The sequence below is a fragment of the Falco biarmicus genome, chromosome 7, assembly GCF_023638135.1.
Source record: "Falco biarmicus isolate bFalBia1 chromosome 7, bFalBia1.pri, whole genome shotgun sequence".
NCBI classification, from domain to species: Eukaryota; Metazoa; Chordata; class Aves; order Falconiformes; family Falconidae; genus Falco; species Falco biarmicus.
The window spans coordinates 47,144,592-47,167,496 of record NC_079294.1 but is presented as its reverse complement, the minus strand read 5'-3'; the positions used below and the strand labels follow the sequence as shown (position 1 = coordinate 47,167,496).

Sequence of the window (22,905 nt, the reverse complement as noted above, 5' to 3'; positions counted from 1 at the left end):
CCTCCACATCCACTGTCACCTCCGATCAAGAGGGTGCTTCCACGCCAATAAAAACAGAGGTGAGAACTCCTCCATCACATTGGTACTGCAGAGCCTTTGGGGTCAGAGCAACGTGTCCTCCCATGCACTATGCATACATTTTCAGCCAGCAGTTAGAGAAACGAGAAGAGAAACCAGCCAAGCCCAGAGCTCTGAACATCCATCAGCCATGGAAGATGCCAGGAGTGCTGGTCATGGCACTCAGCATGGCAGCTCTGCACTGCCCACACACGCTCCATCCAGCTGCTTCAACTCAAGACTTAATAAAGAGAATTATACAAAGGCAAGACCATGATTTTGCTTACAGCAGATCTGCAGCCACTCAAAAGTATCATCCACCTGATGCACAACTGCAGTGCCCAGAGGTCTCAGCCCTCTCCCACCCTCCTCCTGGCTGACTCGCTGCACTGACTTGGGTAGCTTCAAGGTTTCCTCTCTGTACTCTCTTCTGCAGCGACAAAACCCAGGCCCCCCATGGGATGCAAGCAACCAGGGCTTACTGCCTCCAGAGTAGCTTAAGAGTCTCTGAACACCAATTCAGCCATTTCATGGCAATGTTTTCCAGTAAAACCCGCCCCAGCTGGACCAGCTGAACACCATGCAGACGTGCCACTGCATCAGGGAGCAGATGAGCTTCGGTCCCATCTAGAACAGTATCACAGGCAGCAGTGGGAAACAGTTCTGGGAAGAGAAGGCCACTATGCATCTTCCTTATTCCCAGCTACGAGGAGTTTTGCTGCAGACAGGGGACCGAACATTTTTGCAGTAATATGACCACACAAAAGCTCCAGAGGTCACAGCGAAAAGCACCTTAAACTCAAATCCTGTTTGCCACGTGAACACTGGGTCTGCCCTGCCTTTGGTTGGTTCACCTGGGTTGGTGAACAAGACCACAGTTGCCCTCATGGATCAATCTGCCATGCCCATCTCCAGTGCAACCAATCTGGCTACCAGCCCATAGCGAATGAGTAATGAAGGAACTGGCCAACTGAGCTTCAAGTATTTCTCATCAACATCAATCAATCAAGAGGAGGAAGGTCTTCAGAAACAGCAATACCCACATCTAAATATTGCCCTGTTGTGTTTCCACTCTTGGTGTCCACCAGATCTGTTCCAGGGTTCACCAGACAGCTTATCTCACACTGCTGAGACGACACAGCCCGTAGGTAGCAGAGTACCCAGTTTTCTGGTTTCCCCATCCATATCTACTATTACCTGAACAGCTCAGGCAGAGCACGTGGCACCAGTTTCTCCAGATCAGCTGCAAAAGGAAACCAAGAACTAAAGAGTGAAGGAGTTCAGAGCTTTGCTGGTAAACACTGAACGAAAGGACTCACACCTATTTTTTACTTAAACACAATTTCCAATGCTTGCCCTAAATCTATGCATCACTCCTACAACTTACCATAATCCTTAATAAAAAAACACATACCACCCAGGAATTCCACTCCCTTCTCTGACTCATCACACCGCCCAAGGAGAGGGCTCCCAGTGAGCTCCTACGTGAGCACTGGGAGGGTGGGAAAGCCCATTAGTGAAATCCCATCAGATTTTGCTGGATGGGTGTTTAGTTGCAGGGTATTGGTATTACACTTCTAAAAGCCCCTGGTTTGAATATAGAGTAGCTGTGGGCAATGAAGTGTTCTCTTTATATTTAGCAGCAACAGTAATTTTTTTTTTTTTGTGCCTGAGGTGAAGTTAATCTTTCCTATAGAGCAAGTTATATACATTAATTAAACTAACTAGCAAATGTGAGAACTTTGCCTCAGATGAGCACTCTCATAGCTTATTAGTGAAAAGCTCTTCAGCCTGGTTGACCACAGATTACAGATGTCTTCTGTTTGTATGGAAACAGGCACTTAGCTAAGAGCAGGCACTGTCTGAACATCCACAGCAGCCCAGGAAGGCATTGATACCAACACCAATTAAGTCACACCCCATGGAAAAGGCTCATTTGTACACATCAATCATTTCAGTCCTATTTTCTGCCGACAGAGGCACCCCAGCTTCTGCATGGGAAGGGACACCTCAAACAATTGCTCACCCCCATCTCCATTAGCATTTACAGTCATGTACAATGGATTAACTCATGACCAATTAATTGGTGTCACAATACAACAGGACACAATAAGCTAGACAAAACCCAGCTGGCATCACGAGCTCATCTGACCTCCAGCCACAAAGAAAGCCAAGTAGTGACAACAGCCTTGCTCATTTAAAACAGATCACTCCAAATGTCAGCACAAAGGAAGCTGATAGCGCATGTACAATCATATTATAAAAGCAGAATTTACTGAAAGAGGACAAGTCTTCTTGTCCATGATTGGAGATCAGCTCATTTCTCACTGACCTAAGAACTTGGGACACAGCACACCAGATGTGGCTTACTGCTATGCAAGCTCGTGTGAGACATTTCAGCCCTCTCCTCCCACAAAACTTGATTCCAACAGCAAGAAAAATGGTAAATTTTTCTTAAATAAAAAAAAAGCCTGACACATTCCATGAACTCCTGACTGCATTCTTGAATAACTGGAAAACATTTAAATGCTTTAGAATTTTCTAAGTGAAACAGGTCAATTTTTAATTTTGCAATACCTGTTTGAAATTTCTCTTCTGTTTTATATTAAAGCACTCGCACAGGTAAAACCAAACAAACAAAAAACCCAACCAAAAAAAACCCAACACTGCCCAAAACAGAATAACTTCCAGCAAATCATCACTTTGTTGAAGCACTCTGATCACCTGGGATAACTCCTGCAAGTCTTGGAAGTTACTATTAATCCAAAAAAACATATACTCCCCCTTGCCCCGGGTCCGACCTCAGGGAACTTCAACCAGGCACATCCCAGAGACCCACCTCACTTTAAAGCATCATTTTTCTCTGTTCCTCACTGGGATTCAGTCCAACACTGCACACAATAACCTGGAGAGCCCCCTGGCAGGGCAGCCCCAGAGGCAAAAACGTGGTGCTAGGACTAGGGCTGCCCACAGACCTACCACAGAGCCCTGCTGTGACTCTTACACAAGAGCCCCCAGGAAAACTGAGCACCACAACAAAGCAGCCACCTCCCTAACTGACCACATTTTAATTTATTTATAAAGCACATATAAGAAAGCACCGGCTTCCCCCACACACCTTTCACCCCCCGAATGAGTCATTTAATGAAAGAAGAGAAAAAACACTCACATTTGGAAAAGCAGAGTAACTAGAGCACCCCAGCTCTGCCAACTCACTCCAAGGCTGCTCACAGCCCCTACGAGAAGACAAGCAAGCTGCTAGCCTGTCCTTGCTTTAAGTAACGATCAGAATTAATTCCAGCTGTGGGGCTGCAGATGTGCTGCTTGTAAACAGCTCTGCAATTGGCTTTGTATTAGCAGCCTTGCTTATGTGCAGAGAAAAAAAGTGACGCTGAGCTACAGTTTTGGGGAAGGTTGCAGGAAAGTGGCTGGTTTACAAAGTTCTCTTTTGCAGTGTTTGGCAGTGATGTGGGCAAAAGGGAATCGGAAAAAAAAAAAGGGGGGGGGGGGGCTGGGTAGTGGGGAGCAGCCCTGGCTGGCAACTGAAGTAGCAAGCTGTCTAAAAGGCAGCTGCGTGTATGGGATGCTGTCAGCTGCACAAAATCGTGATGTTTCTCTCATATCTGCATCTTACCCCTCTGCCAGAAGAGGTACAGCACGAGGCTTGCAAGGGAAGGAGGACTTCGCCCCACAGTGTGAGGAGACGGAATGCTAGGGTAAAACTTGGGCTAAAACAGCTACTGTGGCAATGCTCCCTCATTGCTTTGACCCTTGCAGCATAATGCTGCCAAGCCCGCTTTATTGCTTTATAGTCCATCAATACAATGCTAAGCAAAAAGGAGAGAAAAAAAAAAAAAAAAAGCAAGCAATCCAACACCCAGAAGAGCAGATAACTCCGCCTTCAGGAAAAACAGCTATTAATCAGGTGGGCAGCCTAATGCAGCGTCCAATTCCTTCAGCTCTTTCCACCAGGAAATATTCATTTATTTGCTAATTCATAATCCATGCCCCTGGGCCCTAAACTGTAATGACGTCCAATTTTTCAGCTCAGGGTGAAGCTGGAAGCCTCTGGTGGCATGGCCAGGATGGGCAGCAACATGAAGCAGATGGTTTGATGGAGGACAGGGTGCGGCACAGGGATGCGGTGGGGGCACAGGTGGGAACGACCACAATCTTTCCTCTCCTCTTGCCTTTCTCCTGCCCCTCAGTCACACGTTTCTCCCCTTTCCAGCACAAAGAGCCACCAAGAGCAGGCAGATTGCACAGCTGGGATGGTAAGGATCCTCTTTTTTTGTGACTCTTGGGGAAATCCTTGAGTTTCTCAGGTACCCAGCGACATTTTTATCAAATCCTATTGTTAAAAGTGCAAATAATTTTCTTAGAAAAGGAGTCACATTTATAAGATAAAGGGCTAATAAGGCAGGAGAGGCTGGATGAAGTGTGTGCATTGTAGTCACAAACATTATCTCGATGACTTTTTATTTAATCAGTTCTTCAGATAGGCTCATCCTTCTCCAAACGGTTGGGTTAGTCTAATTACAGAATGCAAATCACCCCAGTTCTCTCCACCACGTTACTCCCACCAAGCACATTTCAACAGCCAGCACTTGTTCCAGCACCCATCATGTAGCAAGCATATTCACAAGGATTTTCAGCTTCACAGCGGTACACTAAGACGCCAGATATTCAAAGGCAAAACCTGCACTCAAAATACCAGTGCACACCCCTCATTCACACAAGGCAAGGACCTCCTCCCTGCAGGACCCCTCTGAGCTGCTCTGAGATGTGCCATCTCCATCAGATCCATGAGCAGTTATCATCCCAGCTCAATCAGCCCCAGCATGGTGAGCAGGGGACACAAAACAGACGTCTTCTCTCCAAGCATGGGGCAAGAATCAAGGCATCAGTCTGCCCTAGCTGCTCATGTTCCCCCGTGCCCAGAGGAGGGTCTCCTTTTCTTATGGGAGATGCTTGGCGCACTGTGCCACTCTGAGGAAAGAGACCATGTAGAGACGTGGCCCAGGAGCACAGAGAATGGGTGGGGAAAGCCAAAGAGCAGGACAGGCTGGAGAAATGGGCTGACAAAAAAATTCTGAATTTCAGTATGGACAAATAGAAAGTCCTGCAGCTGCGAGGCAACAACTCCAAGTGGCAGGACAGGCTGAGAAGGTGTCTCTACAGAAAAGGTTTTGGTGCACTCCTGCAGGGATGAGAGCCAGCTGTATCCTGGGCTGTATCAGCAAAAGCACAGGCAGCAAGTCGAGTGACATCCAGCCTGGAGAAGAGAAGGTGAAGACACTAATTGCTATCATCACACACCAAGTGGATGGTCATAGAGAAGATGGAGCCAGTGTCTGCGTGGAGGTGTCTGCGCAGCAAAATGACAAGAAGCAACAGGCACAAGAGACAGGAAGGGAACTTGTGATTGGGTACAAGGCACAACATTTTCACAAGGGGTTTAGTCAAAAGTCGGGACTCAGACTCAAGAGTGGTGTGGGTGAACACCTGCAGACATGTTCAAGACTGGAGTAGGCAAGGCCCTAAGCAACCCATCCCAATGGTGGAGTTGGCCCTGGTTTGAGGAGGGGCTGGACCAGAGAGCTCCCAAGGCCCTTTCCACCCTAAATGATGCTCTCATGGTGCAATACTTTAAAGTACACGCCCCCTGTGCACACCAGCTACTGTATAACACGATGCCAATGAAATGTGAAGGCCAGTGTTTCCAAAAAGTTTGAGCAGGAGCAAATTAATGTGTAAATCATTAAGCAACTGAAAAGAATGACTTTGACTGCCAAATGACTGCAACTGTGCTCAGTGAACATATAATCTTAATCCCTGTAATAAAGGCAGTGACCACACGACGCTGCAGAAGGAACACTGGAGCTGAATTTTTATTCCCCAGAAGTAGGTTATTGTACAACTGTGTCAAGGTAGCTCCACAAACCATCACCAGCAAAACAGCAAGGGATGACTTTGGGAAAGGAAGAAAACTAACAAGAGTACAAATCTGTGATGATCTAATCACAGCAGCTCAAAATAGTGAGACGGTCAGCAGGATTTACCTGGAAGCCTGTCAGGCTCCCATTAGACCAAAAAGATTTCCAGAAAGCAGGCACAGACTAGTGGAAGAAGCTACCCAACGTGGAAATCCAGGTCCCCGTCCCAGTGGGGTCAAGCTTCTCTGGTGGATGGAAGGAAGCTATTTAACGCCTGTGGAGGTGCAGACCCTAGTGACACGGAGGCAGTAGAAGTAACTTCTCAAAGCACTACACAAATAAGAGGTACCTGAAATCAATGTCATTTTATAAGCTTCCTCCCAAACTGCTTGAGAAGCACTGCAAAGCACAGTAGCTCTAGTAACATCTCATGGCACATCACCTCTCTAGTATAGAAAATACTCTCAAGTTCAGCGTTAGAAACTTCCCCAGGGCTCAAGATACTATAAAACAAGAACTGCCCCGACAGGGTTTAACTCCAGTTTGAGAAATGAGACAGGAACCCAGAATATCAAGCCCAGTATTAACAGCAACAGCGGCTGTGCGTACCTGTGAGGAAGCCGTGGAGAGCCGTGCTGTGGTACGAACACACCTTGCCCCACAGGCAGATGGAGCAGGCACAGCTCCTACTGACTCCTCAACTGGAGCGAAGCATCACAGCACACCCCGCTGAAATGGGAGGATGGTGGCTCCTCAGTCGGCTCGGTGTAAGGCTTTTATCTCCCTGCTGCTTTGATCCCTATCTTGCAAATCCGTAGACCACCAGCCAGAATTAGTCAGTGAAATGATGCAAGGAATAGAAGTCCTAGCAGTTTCACATTCAAAATGATGGAGCAGCTTTTCTGCCTGTCTCCCGAGGACTGTAGGCTCCTGGATTAGTACACCAAGGACAGCTAGCTTTCACCATCACCAAACGAGAAAGGGTCGCTTTAAAACAGACACCAGTGCTGCATAACAGGTCCCTCGGCGTGAGGTTGCTGGACCCAGACTCTCCCACCTCTCCCATCTCTCCCAGTGCCCAGGGAAGATGACAGAGATGCTAAAAGCCGTAAGAGGCTCTCAGTAAGCAGCACACAGACGGCACATATCCACCTGTCCTTGCAAGGCACCTCTGCCGGTGACAAAGCACCAACGTTGGTTGGTGGCAGTGGGCAGGCTCCCAGTTCTGCTAACCAGCACACCACCCAAGCTCCTCTCGCCTTTCCAAAGTCCTCCCAACCACTATGGAAAGCAAAAGTCTCACTGGCCACAAGTACCATTTAGCATACAATTACAGCCCTGACAATCAGCATGCAAAATACTGCCCTCTCCTCCAGTCTTTCTGGTGGTCCCAGTCACTCTCTGATTCCCACCTGGTGGGTATAATCCACAAAACCATTTTTCTCAAATTTGGTGAAAACAAATCATTTAAAAAATCATCACTCATAAAGAAAACTGGTCATTTTAATAATTTTTAATGGAAACTTTTCTAGGAAACTAGAGACTCAATAATTTAACTACATTGCCGAAGTTATTTCTATGCAGTACAGACATGCAAAGCAAGGCATCAACTAGCTGCAGCAGCCATGTGTGAACCAACTCCAGCCTGCAGCCAGGAGCTCACCGACACCTCACCAAAGCCCCAGGCCAATTTCTAATGGGCCCCATTTATCACAGAATCACAGAATGGTTTGGGTGGGAAGGGACCTTAAAGATCATCTAGTCCCACCCCCCTGCCATGGGCAGGGACACCCCCCCCTAGGCCCCCCAGCCCAGGCTGCCCCCAGCCCCATCCAGCCTGGCCTTGGGCACTGCCAGGGATGGGGCACCCACAGCTGCTCTGGGCAGCCTGGGCCAGCGCCTCGCCGCCCTCATGGGGAAGAATTTATTCCCAATATCCAAATCTAAATCTACCGTCTTTCAGCTTAAAAACCATTCCCCCTCATCCTATCACTCCATGCCCTTGTGAAAAGTCCCAGTGAGATGTAAAAAATCCCCTTGTAAAAAGTCCACGTTTCAGTGGGACAGCAACAGTGACACCAAGCTTTGTGCAACCACACACTGACAGTCAGGATACAGCCGCTCCAGGCTCCTACATTTGCTACACAGCCTGTGTACGGCCACACCACAGCCACAGGCAGCTCACACCTACACCCACGGCCATGGGTGAGCTCATAGCAACTGCCGTTCAACTTTCTGGGTGCTTATTGCAGCATCCTTACCACCTTACAAGCTCCAGCAACCATCCTTGACTGGGGAAAAGCAGGATGACTTAAGAGACCAACTGCTTGTATGGATACGTGATGCTGTAGCATGTTGGGGTACATGTCAGGTACAGGTCCTGTGAGAAGAACAAGGTGCTCAACAGAGGCATCTCAACACCACTTAAAGACCTGCTCTTCTTCCCTAAACATTCAAATGCTGAAGTATTGTGCAGCCACATCCATTTGTTAATGAGGAAGTACGTGATGAGCTGAAAATCATTGCAAATGCCCTACAGTCCTGCGAACAACTACCAGCCCAACATGTGACAAAATCCAAACTGTGCCATCAGTGAGGCGCACCAAGGTGTCCCTTGTCATTCAAACGGCCCTCAAGAGCCCATTACCGTGTCCTGATACAGGATGCTTGGATGTTTGGGGTGCCTGTGCCAATCCACAGGGTGGGATGTACGAGTTCCAGCGGCATCCCACAGCAAGCAGGACACAGACGAGGCTTTGGCAGGAGCCGAGGAGGCTCATACCTGTATGTGAGGGGTGTTTTTATTTCAACTCAAAATACTAGCATTTTATGAGCCCACAGCTAGACACTCTGTCTCCAGCCCAGGAACACCCCAAGGTACCGGTGCTGGGTGCCAGGCAGTCCTGGGGAACTTTTGGGGAAGCCTCCCATGGGGCGGGTGGTGGGAAGGAGGCTCTTCATCACTGGCTCCTTGGCGAGCACTGCAAGGACTAGAGGTGATCAAAAGAGCCCAATAAAGGCAGCAACAGGGTGTTGTCTTCACCCTAAAATTATAACTCTCTTCCTCAATTACTCCGTCATGAAAAATTGCTGGGTGCCACCCAGCACCCTGGCAAAAGCCAGGGGAGCAGCGCAGGGGCTGGAGGATCACGTCACATTGCATCCTTCCCACCCCCGCATTGCCCCCCTCGCTCCACCATTCCCACCCCCGTTTCCCTTTGCTCCCCCACTGGCATTTACTGCTCCTGTTAAACATGAGAAAACATTACTGCTAGCGTGGATCTGTACTGCTAACAGGCTAAGGAGAGAAGCGCATGTTGAAACACAGCTTGTTCTCACTTGCCTAGCAATTCCAGCCTTGGGTGGTTGTTGGTTTGGGTTTTTTGAATAATTTTTTTTTCATACTTGAAATCAACCTTGGATGAAATGTGAAAAGGTCCAGAGAATAAAAGAGGCTAAGGAAGGGATGTGGCTCTTCCCTAAGCCAAAGCCATGGCCATGCCACGTGACATGCCTCTGAAGAGCTTTAGTGGCACCAGAGGAAGCTTCTCCCACCCCGCTGCTGCCCCCGGGCAATGCGATTAAGAGAGGACATGGGCTCCCCAGCTCCCAGTGCCTGCTTCCCCCCCCCGAGTCCAGCCATGGACAGCCCCCAGCATGGTCCCAGGCTTGCTCCGGTGTTGGTCTTCCTCTTCCACCCCACCTTCCAGGTGGCTTCCATCCAGCACCACTCCCATATCTTCAGCAAAAATCAGGCTGGTGATGATGAGGGTCAGAGCAAGCATTCTGCAGGAAGGCAAGAAGGTGCCTGCTCACCAAGGGCTGCATCACCCTGCAGTGCCTGTACGCTCCTGGCACGGGGAGTCCTGCACCCCCTCCAGCCACCTCATCATGCTCTGAGCCCTGCTCATCTTTCAGCTCCCCAGCTTCAAGACACCAACATTCGTCTGCTCTGCAGAGACAGCATCTTCCAGGGCAGTCTTACTGCATGTGAGGGACAACCAGCTACTTCATCCAGTCACAAAAACACATTTCCAAGTTACAAAATGATGCTCAGGCTGCTGCCATGAAGCCCGATGACATGGCTCTGGCACAGCAGGCAGCGCTTGGCGAGCCTCGGCCCAGCCACCAGATTTCTGAGCATGGCAGCCCTCAGCCCCAGTGCCCCCAGAGCCCCCCACAGAGCCCCGTTCCCGGGGTACCTGGGCACCGCTGTCACTTTGAAGCCAATGGCACCTGTGCACTCATAAGCCACCTGTCAAAAACCTGGCTGCGAGGTCCCAAGCGATGCCTACCACGGCTGGAACACCAGAAAGCCCACGGAAAGCGACACTGCAGGTGCTGCACATGCACAGGAGTGGAAGGGACCTTTCGGGCCCTTGATCCCACCATCTCCTCCCTTCCCACGCCGAGAGCTACCTACTGATACATTCCATATGCTGCACTCTGAAGGATACACAGTGTTTTAATCATGTCATGTATTAATAACATAAAGTCCAGAGCATTCCGTAAGTAACATATATTACTCTGATCACTGCTTTGATATATTAAAAATAGATTAACTGCTTCATAGAGTTTGAGGTCAGGAGAGACAGTGAGTCTCATCTGAGTTGACCTCCCACATACCCACGAGCCAGAGATTTCTCTTAGCAATCCCTACCTGTATCAAGCTCGCCAATTTAAGAAGCAACAAGCAATTGTAGATCAAAAATGTTCAACAACAGGGAGTCCAGCACGTCTCTTGATGAGCCGCTCCAACAGCTAGTTACCTCAGCTGTTAAAAAAACTCATCTTTATTTCCACTGTGGGCCTTGATAACTTGAAATGATTGCTGTTGGCTCTTCTAACACCTTAGGTGGTTGGCTGGAGCTAGCTCTTCACCACTGCCTGCCTCTTCCTTCCTGAGGTAATTATAACATATGTTTATCTCTTTCTTTAACTACCTCCATCAGTGTTAACCACCTTACGCATGGAGCTCCTCTAGTGCCTCCTCACAAAGCCCGTTTTCCAGATCACAACCTCCCCTGCTACCAAATATGCTGCCAACAAGCAATCGGGGCACACACAGACATCAAAATCAAGCTAAATGCTGCCAAGAGCAATGTGGGCCTGTAAGGATGTTCAAGGCAACTGCTTGGTCCTTCAAACTTTCATGGATGCAAGAAACACCCACAGAAAGAGGTATCTCCCAGGCTGGGCCACCAGCCTGCCCCTGGGCAGCCACCATGTCTTGAAAGAGAGTCCTCCTTCCAGAAGAGCCACGCTTCAAAATCTGTCTAAGAATAGCAAACTGACTTCCCTCCATTTTCATCTATATTTAGCAAGGCCATTATTTATGGAGATGGCAAGGAATAATTCAGCCAGATCCAGACATAACTCGAAATTGAAAGAGGGTCTATAAAAAGATAAAACAAAGGACCTAATGGGGAGCCAGCATGGGGGCTCAGCATGGCTACGAGGGAGGGCTCTTCCAGCAGTGAGGAGCAGCAGCGTTGCAAACGCTGAACGCATGCACTGGGTCAGACCCAGGTTGTGGGGACCAATGGAGCTGCCTTCCCTCAGACAGCCGCTCTCAAAAACCCGTTTCTCAAAAAGAAAAAAAGAAGTCTTTTCCAGGTTTAAGAAACATGGTTTAAGAAACAGCTTATGGCGCTGAGCCCATCCAAGTCAGGGGCAGTGACGGCATCCTGGCACTGGCAGGGGGAGGCAGGGAGCATCCTCCCCACTTGCATTTGCTTCCCGCATGGCCCGTGGTTGGGTGCTGCCCATCTGAAAGGGTTTTTTCTGCTGGCAGAAGGGGACATACTGCAGAAGACCCAGTGCCCTACAAGAGTATACCTATATATACATGCATATATAGGCTCGCACTGCAAGGCGTGCAAGAAGCAGATCATCACTTCACCGAAGGAGGTCCCAGAAAAAATCTGGGGAGGGTAGAAGACAGAACTGAGCTTTAATCATTCATCTGTTTCCTTCCTCTCCAGCACTACATCTGACCAATTGTAATTAAACTGGATTTTGCTCTTCTGAGCCAGGAGATCTTTTGTCTTATTTGTTTAAAGACCGTTTCCTTGCCACCAGATTTCCTCCAAATCTCCCTCACGTGGAGTCAAAAGCAACATTTTGACCAGAGATGCAAAGAGCATCAGCTGCTCCTGGGAGGATGAGATGTGCTGCGACACCATCCAGCCCAGCACAGAGGCAACTCACCGCACACCAGCTTTGAGCTGTTGCACACATCCTGGGACACGCAGAAGCTGATGGAAGTTTCGGCATTGATTCAGCAGATCTGGAATCAGGTTTAATCTCCATTTCTGGTCTTCTCCCACACGTTTACTGTCAAGCACTGTTACAATTTAACTCTATGCATTTGCACCCCTCAACCCCAAATCACTGCACCCCAGGGCCAAAACATCCCCCTGAATGCACCGACCAGCACACCCGGACATCAGACCCCCTTGCTCCCGTGATGCCAGGTGCCACACATCCCCTTACCTATGGCACAACTAAGAACCATGGGAGTAGAGTCGATCCCAATCTCTTGGCTGTCCATAAGAGGCACGATGGCCGCTTCCACACCTCTGCGCGCTCCCAGGTTTAGCTGCTGAAGCTGAAGTTCATCTCAAACCGCTGCTGAAATCCCAGTGTAAACATCTGCGGCGTGCGAGGGAGAAGGAGATCCCTCTCCAGGGCTCAGTTAAGAGTTAAAGCTCTCAGTGATCAGTTGGCTCCTGCAAAACCTCCTGGAGCAGGCGGCAGAGAAGCACACAGCTGCTCAGAAATGTCGGCCCCTGCGGCACTGCATAATTCCTCCCCTGTTCCTGGGGCTGCCGTGCTTCCCTCACACAATGTCCCAAATTGTGCGGGGTTACATCGACCCACACAACACCCACATTCACACACCGCCGAGGCCAGCAGTGCCACGGAAATACCCTCCATCCCTGCACCGCCGTGGTGACATCTGGGGCCGGTGATCCAGAGGCTGCCCTCACCGGCAGAAATGGGCAACCGGCCTTTCCAATGGGGAAAAGGGTCTTGCTCAGCGAGCCTTTATTCTCCCCTCCCTCTCTTCTTTCATCCTTCCAATCCACTTGTTCGAACAGGGTAAGTGTTAGAGAAAGGCCAGGGTCAGCAGTGGCACCGCAGACACTCCCAGCTCCCAAGCCAGCAGTCATTAACCCCCCCGGGGAGCTGCACGTACCACAAAATAATCATCATCATTATAAAGAGGCAGGCGGAAGTAACAGAAGATCTTTCCCGACACTGTGTGACCCTGCTCCACCTTCCCTGGGACACAAAGCACTTCATCAGACCCCAATCAAGCTGCCATCTGGGCTGGAAGGTGCAGCTCTGGGTTTTGCGTTACCCGTTTCCAAACCTGCTTTGTTCTAAAACATACACCTGCAATAAAAATTAAGTCCGTTGGAAAACACTTCATGCTTGGCATGAGGAACAAGGACAATTTCTCTGACATTCAATGCAATAAATACCCATGCTGCCACGTTACTTTGCACTAGCAACAAAAAGCCTGGTGGTTCCCTTGGCCATGGTTACTTCTCCCAACACTTTGCATGCCAAGTCCCACACCCTGATTTGGTGCAGAGGCTGACGTGGCTGAGCACAGTGGATACCTGTTACATCTGTGATCCCTTGCTTTCAGGAGGCATTTATACCCATCCTAACGTTATCAGCATCCACAGGTGGGACGTTCAGCACTTTTCATTATAGGAGTTGATATAAAACACAGTGTGGGGGTGCACAGAAGGGTGACTGTTGCACACATGCACTTTTCCCTATGACATAACTAGTGTTTACATACAGAAAAAACTTGCCCTCAGTAGCTGCCCTGCTTATTTCCAGCTGAAGGCACGGGAAAATAACTAAAAGCTATGCAAGGAGTGGGTAAAACATGCCTCAGTAGCCCCGGAGAGGCCAGGAACTGCTCCGTGTGCTGAGGGGACTGCACCCCCCCACATGCAACACTCCTGTGGGTGCAGCATCACCTCGCCCAGCACGTACCACGGCTGCTCCCAGTCACTGTGGCCACCTGTGTGTTTTGGAAACAGCTTCCCAGAGTCAGTGTCGGCTCTGACACCGGAGCAATAGCTCCCCACAGTCCTCCCACTGCCGAGCCGTCATTCCGGCAGTGCTGGCAGGGTCCCTCCTGCTCCCTGGGCATCCCTCCGGCCCCCACCCAGGAGGCAGCAGCAGCGCTCAGACTCTTCAGGCTCATTTCCAGGCATTCACTACGCTGCTCTCGCTCCACAGGGAACAAGGTGGGACCCTGGGGACACCGCGCATCTCAGCACCTGAACCCCCTGTCCCCAGCAAACCCCCCCCAGCCAGGGCAGTTCAGCACCAGGGAAACAGACAAAGAAATCTGCTCTCCACTCTCATGAAACTCCCACATTTTGATGAGCTGCCGCTTATCTGCTTAAAAACGCTCCATGCCCACGTCGGCCTTCTCATTTAGCCATTTCTTCTCTTGTAACTTGAAGTTCAGTGAAAGGATAACCATCATGTTCTGAATACCTACGTTTTCTGCTTTATGAACAGTGCAAGTCATGCATAATTTAAAGGGGAGGAAAAGTGCACACAGCACTTGAGTTTCTCTAGATTATTTTGCCAAGAAAACAAGCTGGGCAAAACAGAGCAGAGGCATCGTACGTCTTGCCGGGGATTTTAGCAGCTCTGCTCTCTCCCCATCCCCTGAAGAAGCAGCGTGTGGCACAGAGCAGGGGACGGTGGTCCATCACTGACCCACTCTTCAACCTTGGGAAACTGTTCCCAGTGTCAGTGCCTCAGCTCCCCCTTAGGTTCAGCTGTACGAGCAACCAGCTTTTTAATCACAGCCTTACTATTCGGAAGCAACAGAGTAAAGTTAACGGTGAGATGTACAGCCAGATATCATGCGACATTAATTTGCTTTTTTTCTATGAACAAGGAATAAGCAAGTGGGGTTCATTTATTTGGCATTTAGAGGCACCAAAACAGAAAGCAGCCAGGTGGAGCTTGGGCAGTGCACATCACGAGTGAGACCCCATCCCAGGGACACAGGTCCTCCTACAGATGAGACACAACCTCAAACAGGAGGAACGGGAGAGAAGCTGGAGTGGAAGAGAGCACCTGAATGATGGGTCTGAGTGACCTGCAGAGCAGCAAGCTCTCTGGGCAGGACTGCAGAGAGCAGCAGGGCTTGGGGAGGATGGCCAGGCACCGCAGCACGCTCCTTTGCCTCGCAAAGCAGAGCAACACCCCAAGCCTTCCTTACAGGGGACGCTGCTGGGGCTCTGCCCATTCACAGAAGGGACACCGGCGTTCCACGTTATTGGCACAAAAGCAGGGAACCAGTGGGTTAATTCAGCAAGACATCTTCCTAACCGCACCACACTTGGAAGCAGAGCTGGGGGGATCTTGAAGTCTTCAATAAGGGACAAAAAAGTTGTCCAGATCCCACAAGCCTATTCTTCCAAAGCAACAAGGAATAACTCGCCCAGTTTGGGGCTCACTGTTCCTAATGTAACTCAGGGCACTACCTTCAAACCCTCCTGTCTCAAAATGGCCCTAGCGCAGAGCAGGCTCCCCAAGGCGCTCCAGGCTGCCGGGAGGCATATGGGGGGCTTGGCTTTTTTTGGCAGAGCCCTGTCCACTTTCTCAAACCAACCTTCGGGAGTCAATGGAGAAACACAAATTCACATGAAACAGGTTCCAAATACAGTGCAGCCACATATGACTGACTTCACACTACTCCCCCCCGACACTCTCACCAGCCCTTTACCCATCGTCCTTAAGCAAAATAAGGCGTTACATTTTACAGGATGGGAATGCATCATTGCCAAACAAAAGTCTTACTACAAATCTGCATGTGATATCGCCCGTGCATCGATGCTGGCATTCAGTCTAGGGCAAGGGCTCCCTTTCCTGTAGCCCCCCCCCAAAACACGCTCTGCCCGAACAAGCCCTCTCCTATTCACAACAGCAGTTGCTATTCCAGCACATCCAACAATATGTGCCTGTGTGTCGGGGAAGGCAGGGAGACCCGGAGGTGCCGGTGCCGAGATCTGCATGTTAGTAATCCAGCCGCTGTGAGCAGAACCCCTCAGATATTTTCAATTACACTGAAATTTTGTAAAATTAAAGGAAAAAAAAAGGGGGGGGGGGGGGGGGGGAGGAGTGAATCTCTAGCTGGGGCTTCTTTGCTGATGGGAAGCGAACATTTTAGTGCCAAAACAAGCACGCGGGCTCAAAGGAGCGGATGTCAAATGAAGCATTTACTAGCAAATTCATGAAGTCTCCTCAACACCGAGTGCCAGAGCGGAGGCTCCCAGCGGCACCGCACCGCTGCCGAGCCCCGCCGCGCCGCTTACATAACCCCCACCGCCGGGCCGGCCGCCACCGGGACCGGCATCACCGGGACAGGGGCATCACCGGGACAGGGGCATCACTGGGATGGGCATCACCGGGATGGGGCATCACCGGGACCATGGCATCACTGGGATGGGCATCACTGGGACAGGGGCATCACAGGGCCATGGCATCACCCGGACCAAGGCATCACCAGGCTGGGGCAGCGCCGGGGCCAGGGCATCACCGGGGCCGGAGCAGCAGCAGGACGGGGCATCACCGGGATGGGGCAGCCCCGAGGCTGGCGCATCGCCAGGACGGGGCATCACCGGGGATGGGGCACCACCGGGACGGGGCAGCGGTGGGGCATCACCAGGACCGTGGCATCGCCGAGGCCGGGGCATCATCGTGCCGGGGCCGGAGCCAGCGCACCGGGCGGCATCCCCGCCGCGCAGCCCCGCGATCCGGCGGGCCCGGGGCTCCCCGCGCTGCTCGGCGCCGGGCTTCGCCGAAACGGCGCCAACTTGGGGGGCGGGCGGGGGGGGAGGGGGTGGAGCAACAAGCCCCGCGGCCCCAGCGCCTGACCCCACGCAGCCGCCCGAGCCCCGGGTGCTGAAAGCGGGCTCGGGGCTGCCGCCGGCTCGGCCCCCCCCGCCCCCCCGGCGGAGCCCCCCGTGTCCCGCTTCGCGGCGGCGATTTGCAAGTCACTGCCAGGGGGAGGCCGGGGGGAGCGGGGCCGCGGGGCGCTCCCTTGCGCGCTCGGCCGCGGGGACTGCGCGCCCCCGGCGGAGCAGCGGGAAGTTTGCGGTTCGCCCCCGCCCCTCGCTCCGCGGCCGCGGGCGGACGGCAGCGCCGCTGCTAACAAGTGCAGCGGCCCCGGGCGGCCCCGCCACGCTCCGCGGGCGCGGAGAAAGCCCCACGGCGGCGGTGCCCACCCGCCCCGTTCCGGGACCGGCCAGACACCCCACCCCCCCGCCCCGTTTTTCTCCGTGAAATGTCAGCGTCTCATGGCAACGGCACTGCCTCCGCTCTGCCTCCGCCGGCTCCCGCGGCGCGCAGCGGGGGCCCCGCCGCCCCCGCGGCCGCAGGGTAGGGGACACCCCCACCACCACCACCCCCAGCGACAGTCGCGACAAGGTCACGCCGCGCCCCGCACTCACCGTACACCCCTTGCCCGGAGCTGCCCTCCAGCAGAACCGTCAGCAGCCCCAGCAGCCCGATCGCTACATCCATCTTCACGTGAGCATCCACATATCCAGCCCGGCGGGAGGGGGGGGGCGGGGGGAGGCAGCGCAGCGCCCGCCGGAGCCCCGCGCTCCGCTGCGGCCGAGCCGCGCACGCCCGCGCAGGCAGGGCGGCGGGGGGCAGGCGGCGGGCACCGCTCCGGTCCTCCCTCCTCCTCCTCCTCCTCCTCCGCCTCCGCCTCCTCCTCCTGCGCAGCGGGCGGCGCGGAGCGGCGCGGAGCGGAGCGGCGCGGCGCGGGGCGAGCCCCCCCTCAGAGCGGCAGCCCCCTCAGGGCGCCGGCCGCCGCCGCCGCCGCCTCCCGGGGCCGCCGAGCGCCGCGCGGGGCCGCCGCAGCCGCCTGCGCCCCGCGGCCATCAGATGCCATCGCAGCGCCGCGGCCCACGCATGGTGCGCGGGGCCCGCCGCGCGCGCGGAGGGGGGCGTCGGGGGGCGCGGGGCCGCGGGGGCGTGTCCTGCTGTCGCGCGCCGGAGCAGCCCTCACCGCGCGTGCGGAGCGGCGGCCGGGCCCATAGCGGGGGGGTCCCTCTGCCGTGCGGCGGGTGCGGGTGCGCTGCGTGTGCGAGGGCGCGTGTCAGTGCGAGTGGCGGGTGCCGTCACGTTGTGCTATACGTGCTGGCAGCCGCGGCCGGGGAGCCGCAGCCCGGCGACGTCAAAGCTGCGTGGCTCGCTGCTGCGCGCCTTCCTCCGCCTCCTCCGCCGCCGCCGCGCCGCCGCCTCCCCGTGTCCCCGCGGCGCCGCCGCCGCCGCCGGGCGCGCAGGGCCGCGGGCGGTGCCGAGCCGGGACGCCGCGCTCCGCTGGATGCGCGGTGCGACCCGCTCCGCCCCGGGATGCGCGGTGCGGGGTGACCCGCGCTTCCCCGGGACGCGGGTGACTCTCTCCGCCCCGGGACGCGCGGAGCGCAGTGACTCGCTCTCCCCCGGGATGCGCGGTGCGGAGCGACCCGCTCTCCCCCGGGATGCGCGGTGCGGGGTGACTCTCTCCGCCCCCCGATGCGCGGTGCGGCTCGTTCAGCTCTGCCCCGGGATGCGCGGTGCGGCCCGGTGCTCCCGTGCTGTGCGAACGGTGAGGGGCGCCCTGCGCCCGCGCTGGCTGCGCGCTCCGCTCCCCGCTGCGGGGCTGGGGGGGGGCTGGCCCGGCCGCGGGCGTCCGCGCATTTCCCGCCGGTCCCGGCAAAGCCCGGCCCGGGCTGCGCCCTGAGCCTGCACTCCCCTCGCTGCCCCCGCGTTCCACCCCGCTCCCCCGGTGCCGAGGGGCACCCCAGGGCTCACACCTGCTCCCGGCCCTGCTCAGCACCGTTAGTGACACGCGTGCGTGGGGTGCCGAGGGGCGGCCGCGCCGCTGTCCCCAGCCTCCACCGGCTAAACACCCTGGGCTGGCTGAAGGCTGAGTGCCCCAGGGCACGGGGCTAAGGACAGCCAGCAGCCGGGGTGCGCCCACTCCCTGTCCTGAGGAGAGGTGGCACACGGAGGGGGCACAAAGGGGACCAGCTGCTCCGCTGGCAGACAGCGGTGCAGCTGAGCACACCCCAGCGCTCCCCACTGCTGGAGTTCCACCTGATCATTCCCCACTTCAGTGGTGTTTGGTCTCCATCAGATACCCGAGATACCTCGCTGGGTCCCAGCACCTTCCCAGGCTGCACTCAGGCCGCCTGATGGCCGTACATGTTGGGGTCCCATGGGACTTGTGCTGCTGAACGTCTTTTGCCTCCATTTTAGCAGAGCCAACCAAGCACTTGTTAGGAAGTGACTGCCCCCTGTCCTCTCCCCTTTTTGCTTGGCTCCTGCAAGGGTTCCACCAAAACCATGGGCACCTTGGACGCAGTTACATTCAGCTTCCTCCACTGCCTCCATCAATTAAGGATTAGTACTCGAGGCCAGGGCAAAGTGATGTGCTCCAGAAGAGAAGCAATTGCGCTGTCAGGGTTTCTTGTGACCCCACTGGCAGGAGCCAGGATGCTGTTAACAAGGCTTGGACTTTCCTAGCGCTGTTGAGTGCTCTCCTGGCCACTGGTGACAGGGGCTGAGTTCCTCAGTGCTGCCTTCTGAGATGATCCAATGCATTGCTCTGTTGAGCTTCCATCCCCAAGGGGCTCAAAGACATCCAATCCATCATTTGGAAATACACTGATGGATGCAAGGGGCCGGATTCATTTTTTGCTGGGGCTGCTCCCTCTTCCCAACCCGGTAAGAAAGCGGGAGGTGGAAGGAGGGACAGGTGCAGCCATTCTCTGCGTGAGTCCTGTGCCCACAGATCGTAGGCTGGCTCTCGGCACGGGCTGGAGCCCGTCGCCGACCCGCTGCCAGCTGGAGCCTGTGAGGATGGCACTGAAATTGCACTGTGACTGCGCTCCAAAATATTGTGTCCCCCTCAAGAGACACGCTGTTCTTTGCCGTTCCAGATACTCTCGCTGCCTCTGGCTGCAGTGAGGGTTTGACGTGTTCACAGAGCTGACCCTGTGTGCAACCGTTTCCTCTTCCCATAAGAAACCAGGTCAGTGGGGAATTCAGGAAGGTTTTCTCTGCAGGTTGAAGGCTGGGAAGCCTTGCAGAGTTTCATGCTGGTACATAGATGCACGCCAAAATCCACACGGTTGTTGCTTCCTTGTTAAAGCAGACAGCGACACTAGCAAAGCTGGGGTAGTTCCTCCAGCTGCTCCAGCTTCTCGGGACAGATCATGTGTGGCCCCTGGGTGGGTGTCAGCACAGGTTGCTGTGTGGGGCAGCAGGGTCGCTTCCTCGCTCACAGCAGTGTGCGGGAGCAAATGACAGACTCTTGCCAAGCAGCTTCATATTTGAGCGTAGGGTGTGGCAGCACGGTGGACATTTAATGCAGGTTTCCTTCCGCTTCATGTGCAAAAAGCCTTCCAGTTGTCATGGAGCTGCTTATCCAGAGGAGGTGAAGGACTCCCAAGTTGTGGACATGTCTCATTTGGTGATGGAACATCTAGGGGTGAGGGGGGATGGAGGCCTGTAGCTCCCTCCCGCACAGCAAGTCCCAGGGAGGTTCAGCTCAGTAGACCGAACCATCTGGAAGCTATGGGCACTGCTGGAAGATGGAAGGGGAGGTCCTCAGCTGCCATTGCACTGCTGAGAGCCTACCAAAGCTATGCTCTTCCATGAAACCAACCGAATGCATCTCATCACCTTCACTGGGTTGGCCTGCCTATTTGAAGAGAGTCCTAGATTGCATGTCTGGGTCCATCTGATGCTCCTTTTTACCCATCTTTCAGTTGCAAGGAGAATTTGGAGTAATCTGCCTCAGCAGATTGTCCGAGGTTGCACTTGCCGCATGGTCTTCAATAGGTTACATTCAGGCTCCAGTTGACTTTAGTCTTTTCTCTCCCTTCAGCCTCTCCGTCCTGCCACACATGTGACAAACTGGCCCTCAAAGCAACAGCTGTGCCACATCTTCTGGGCTATGGTCAGCCCATCCCAGACTTGTACCCAGGGCTCTGGTCCCCCCGCAACTATTCTTCTCCCTAGTCTCTTAGTCTTACGGCCAACAACCCTACACCATGGAATGTGGACATATTCCAAAAGCTTTTTTAACCTTATGAGGACAGTGTGTCTTTTTCTTCACCTGTAAAGCCCCATCCATGGCAGGCCGTGGCAGCAGAAGCCCAGGTCCCATCCCTGCCCCTTGCTGGAGATACTTCAAGCAGAGGTGGAAGGAGGAGGGGCGTTACCTCATTGTCTGCTTTGTAGGTTGCATGCCAATAACCCCTGAAGGGCTGATCCTTTCTCACCCTGTTTCCAGACTTCACACAGGTAAACCCAAGATCCTCACAGCACAGATAGACCTTTTTTTGATCCTGAAGGCTGAAATCATTAACTGGCTGCTGCTCTACCCTGTGGAACAGCCATTAGAAGGGATGCAGCATTTTGTTAGCACACCATTGGCACACTCTCCTGCAAGTTCAGGCTTTGGCGCTGCAGAGGCGAAGGCACCTAGTAAACCTTACCATAAAAGCACTGCACTTTAAATTTGTGAAAATAACTCAGGGTCTGAAATTAAGCAGGTGCATAAATCTCTGTGGGATAAGTGCTGGAATGTTTTCCACTGAATAGTATCATCTGACATGCCTTTTTTTAGAGTACCTTGTTGTTAAATATTTAAACATTACAGCTACTGCTAAGATCTGCTTGACGACATTAAGTTGTGAACATAAACCCAACCATCTCACTAGATAGTAGTTTACCAAAGGAGAGGGGAAGAATTAAAATAACTCACCAAGTCAAAGCTGACAGCTACCCAAGTTTGCTGAGTTTCCCAAATCACTCTCCATTACGACACTAAATAGCAATGGATTTGCTCCCCACTGAAGTTAGTTGGGAATTGATGTGGGGCTTGTGAAATTCAGCTGTTCTCGTCCGGATGTTCCCAGGGATAGGACTGGGATTTGTGGCTGGGCTCCATCAGCTCCAGCACTTGCGGTTTGCTCTGGGAGGGAAAACATGTCATGAAGAAGGTCCCCACAGACTATTGCATACACCCCTTCAGCCTGCAGATCCCCTCAGGTTCATTTTATAGCTTTCATTTATCATTGGGAAGGCTCACAAGGCTCATCTGTTGCTTTTAACCCCAAAACAAGTTCCTATTTCAGTACCATCCCCTTCTCCCAAAAGCATGAAGGCCCTCCTCTTGCTCAGACGATGCAGAGTGACCCACCAGCGCTAGCAAATTGTATCCAGAGGCTGCCTGAGGAGACCATGTGTCAGACGAGTGATGCAGCCATGGAGTTAAGAGCTGGGAGAGCAGAAGGACATCAGGAGGACATGAAGGTCGAACCAGCAGCCAGCGGTCCCTGGCTGTGCGTGCAGTGCCCAGCACAACCTCCTGGACCTGTGCTTGGGGTCCCTTGGAGGAAACAGGGAGCTTTGGGACCCACACATGGCAGAGCACGTCTGCACACAGCCAGGGCTTTGCTGAACTCAGCAGGTCATGGGCAGAGCACAGTCCCAGCTCCCAGTAAAAGTTTACATTGTGTTGTCCACCCTGTAAGGCATCTGCAAGCATCAGGTTGCTCTTTTATTAACGGGAAAAATGCAAATAGCCTTGTAGCAGACACTGGGGTAGGTTTTTCACTGCTCGTTAGGTTAATTTTAGCCAGCCCTCACACTTCAAGGAACTGTGCAGTAGGTTATCACAGCTGGGGCTGCAATGATTTAGTCTATCAGAATATCGATCGTAAAAAGGCATCAGAACCCAAGCAAATGAACTGCAGCACTTTCCTGTGGGAGGTAACGGCAGTGTTGGTCCCTCAGCGCCCAACACAGGTCTGCAGCTGGACACAGGGCATCATTCTGGCCTGGGCATTAACCA

General features: G+C 53.5%; 1 protein-coding gene across 1 annotated transcript in view; it reads right to left on the bottom strand.

Annotated features, from left to right (window-relative positions):
* Positions 1 to 18,197, bottom strand: part of MDGA2 (MAM domain containing glycosylphosphatidylinositol anchor 2) — a 394,454-nt gene extending 376,257 nt beyond the window's left edge. The window contains exon 1 of the mRNA XM_056347493.1: positions 17,498 to 18,197. Within this exon, the coding sequence (XP_056203468.1) occupies positions 17,498 to 17,570 (73 nt within the window). The 5' untranslated portion in view covers positions 17,571 to 18,197. The remainder of the gene's footprint in view (positions 1 to 17,497) is intronic.
* Positions 18,198 to 22,905: the final 4,708 nt, after the last annotated feature.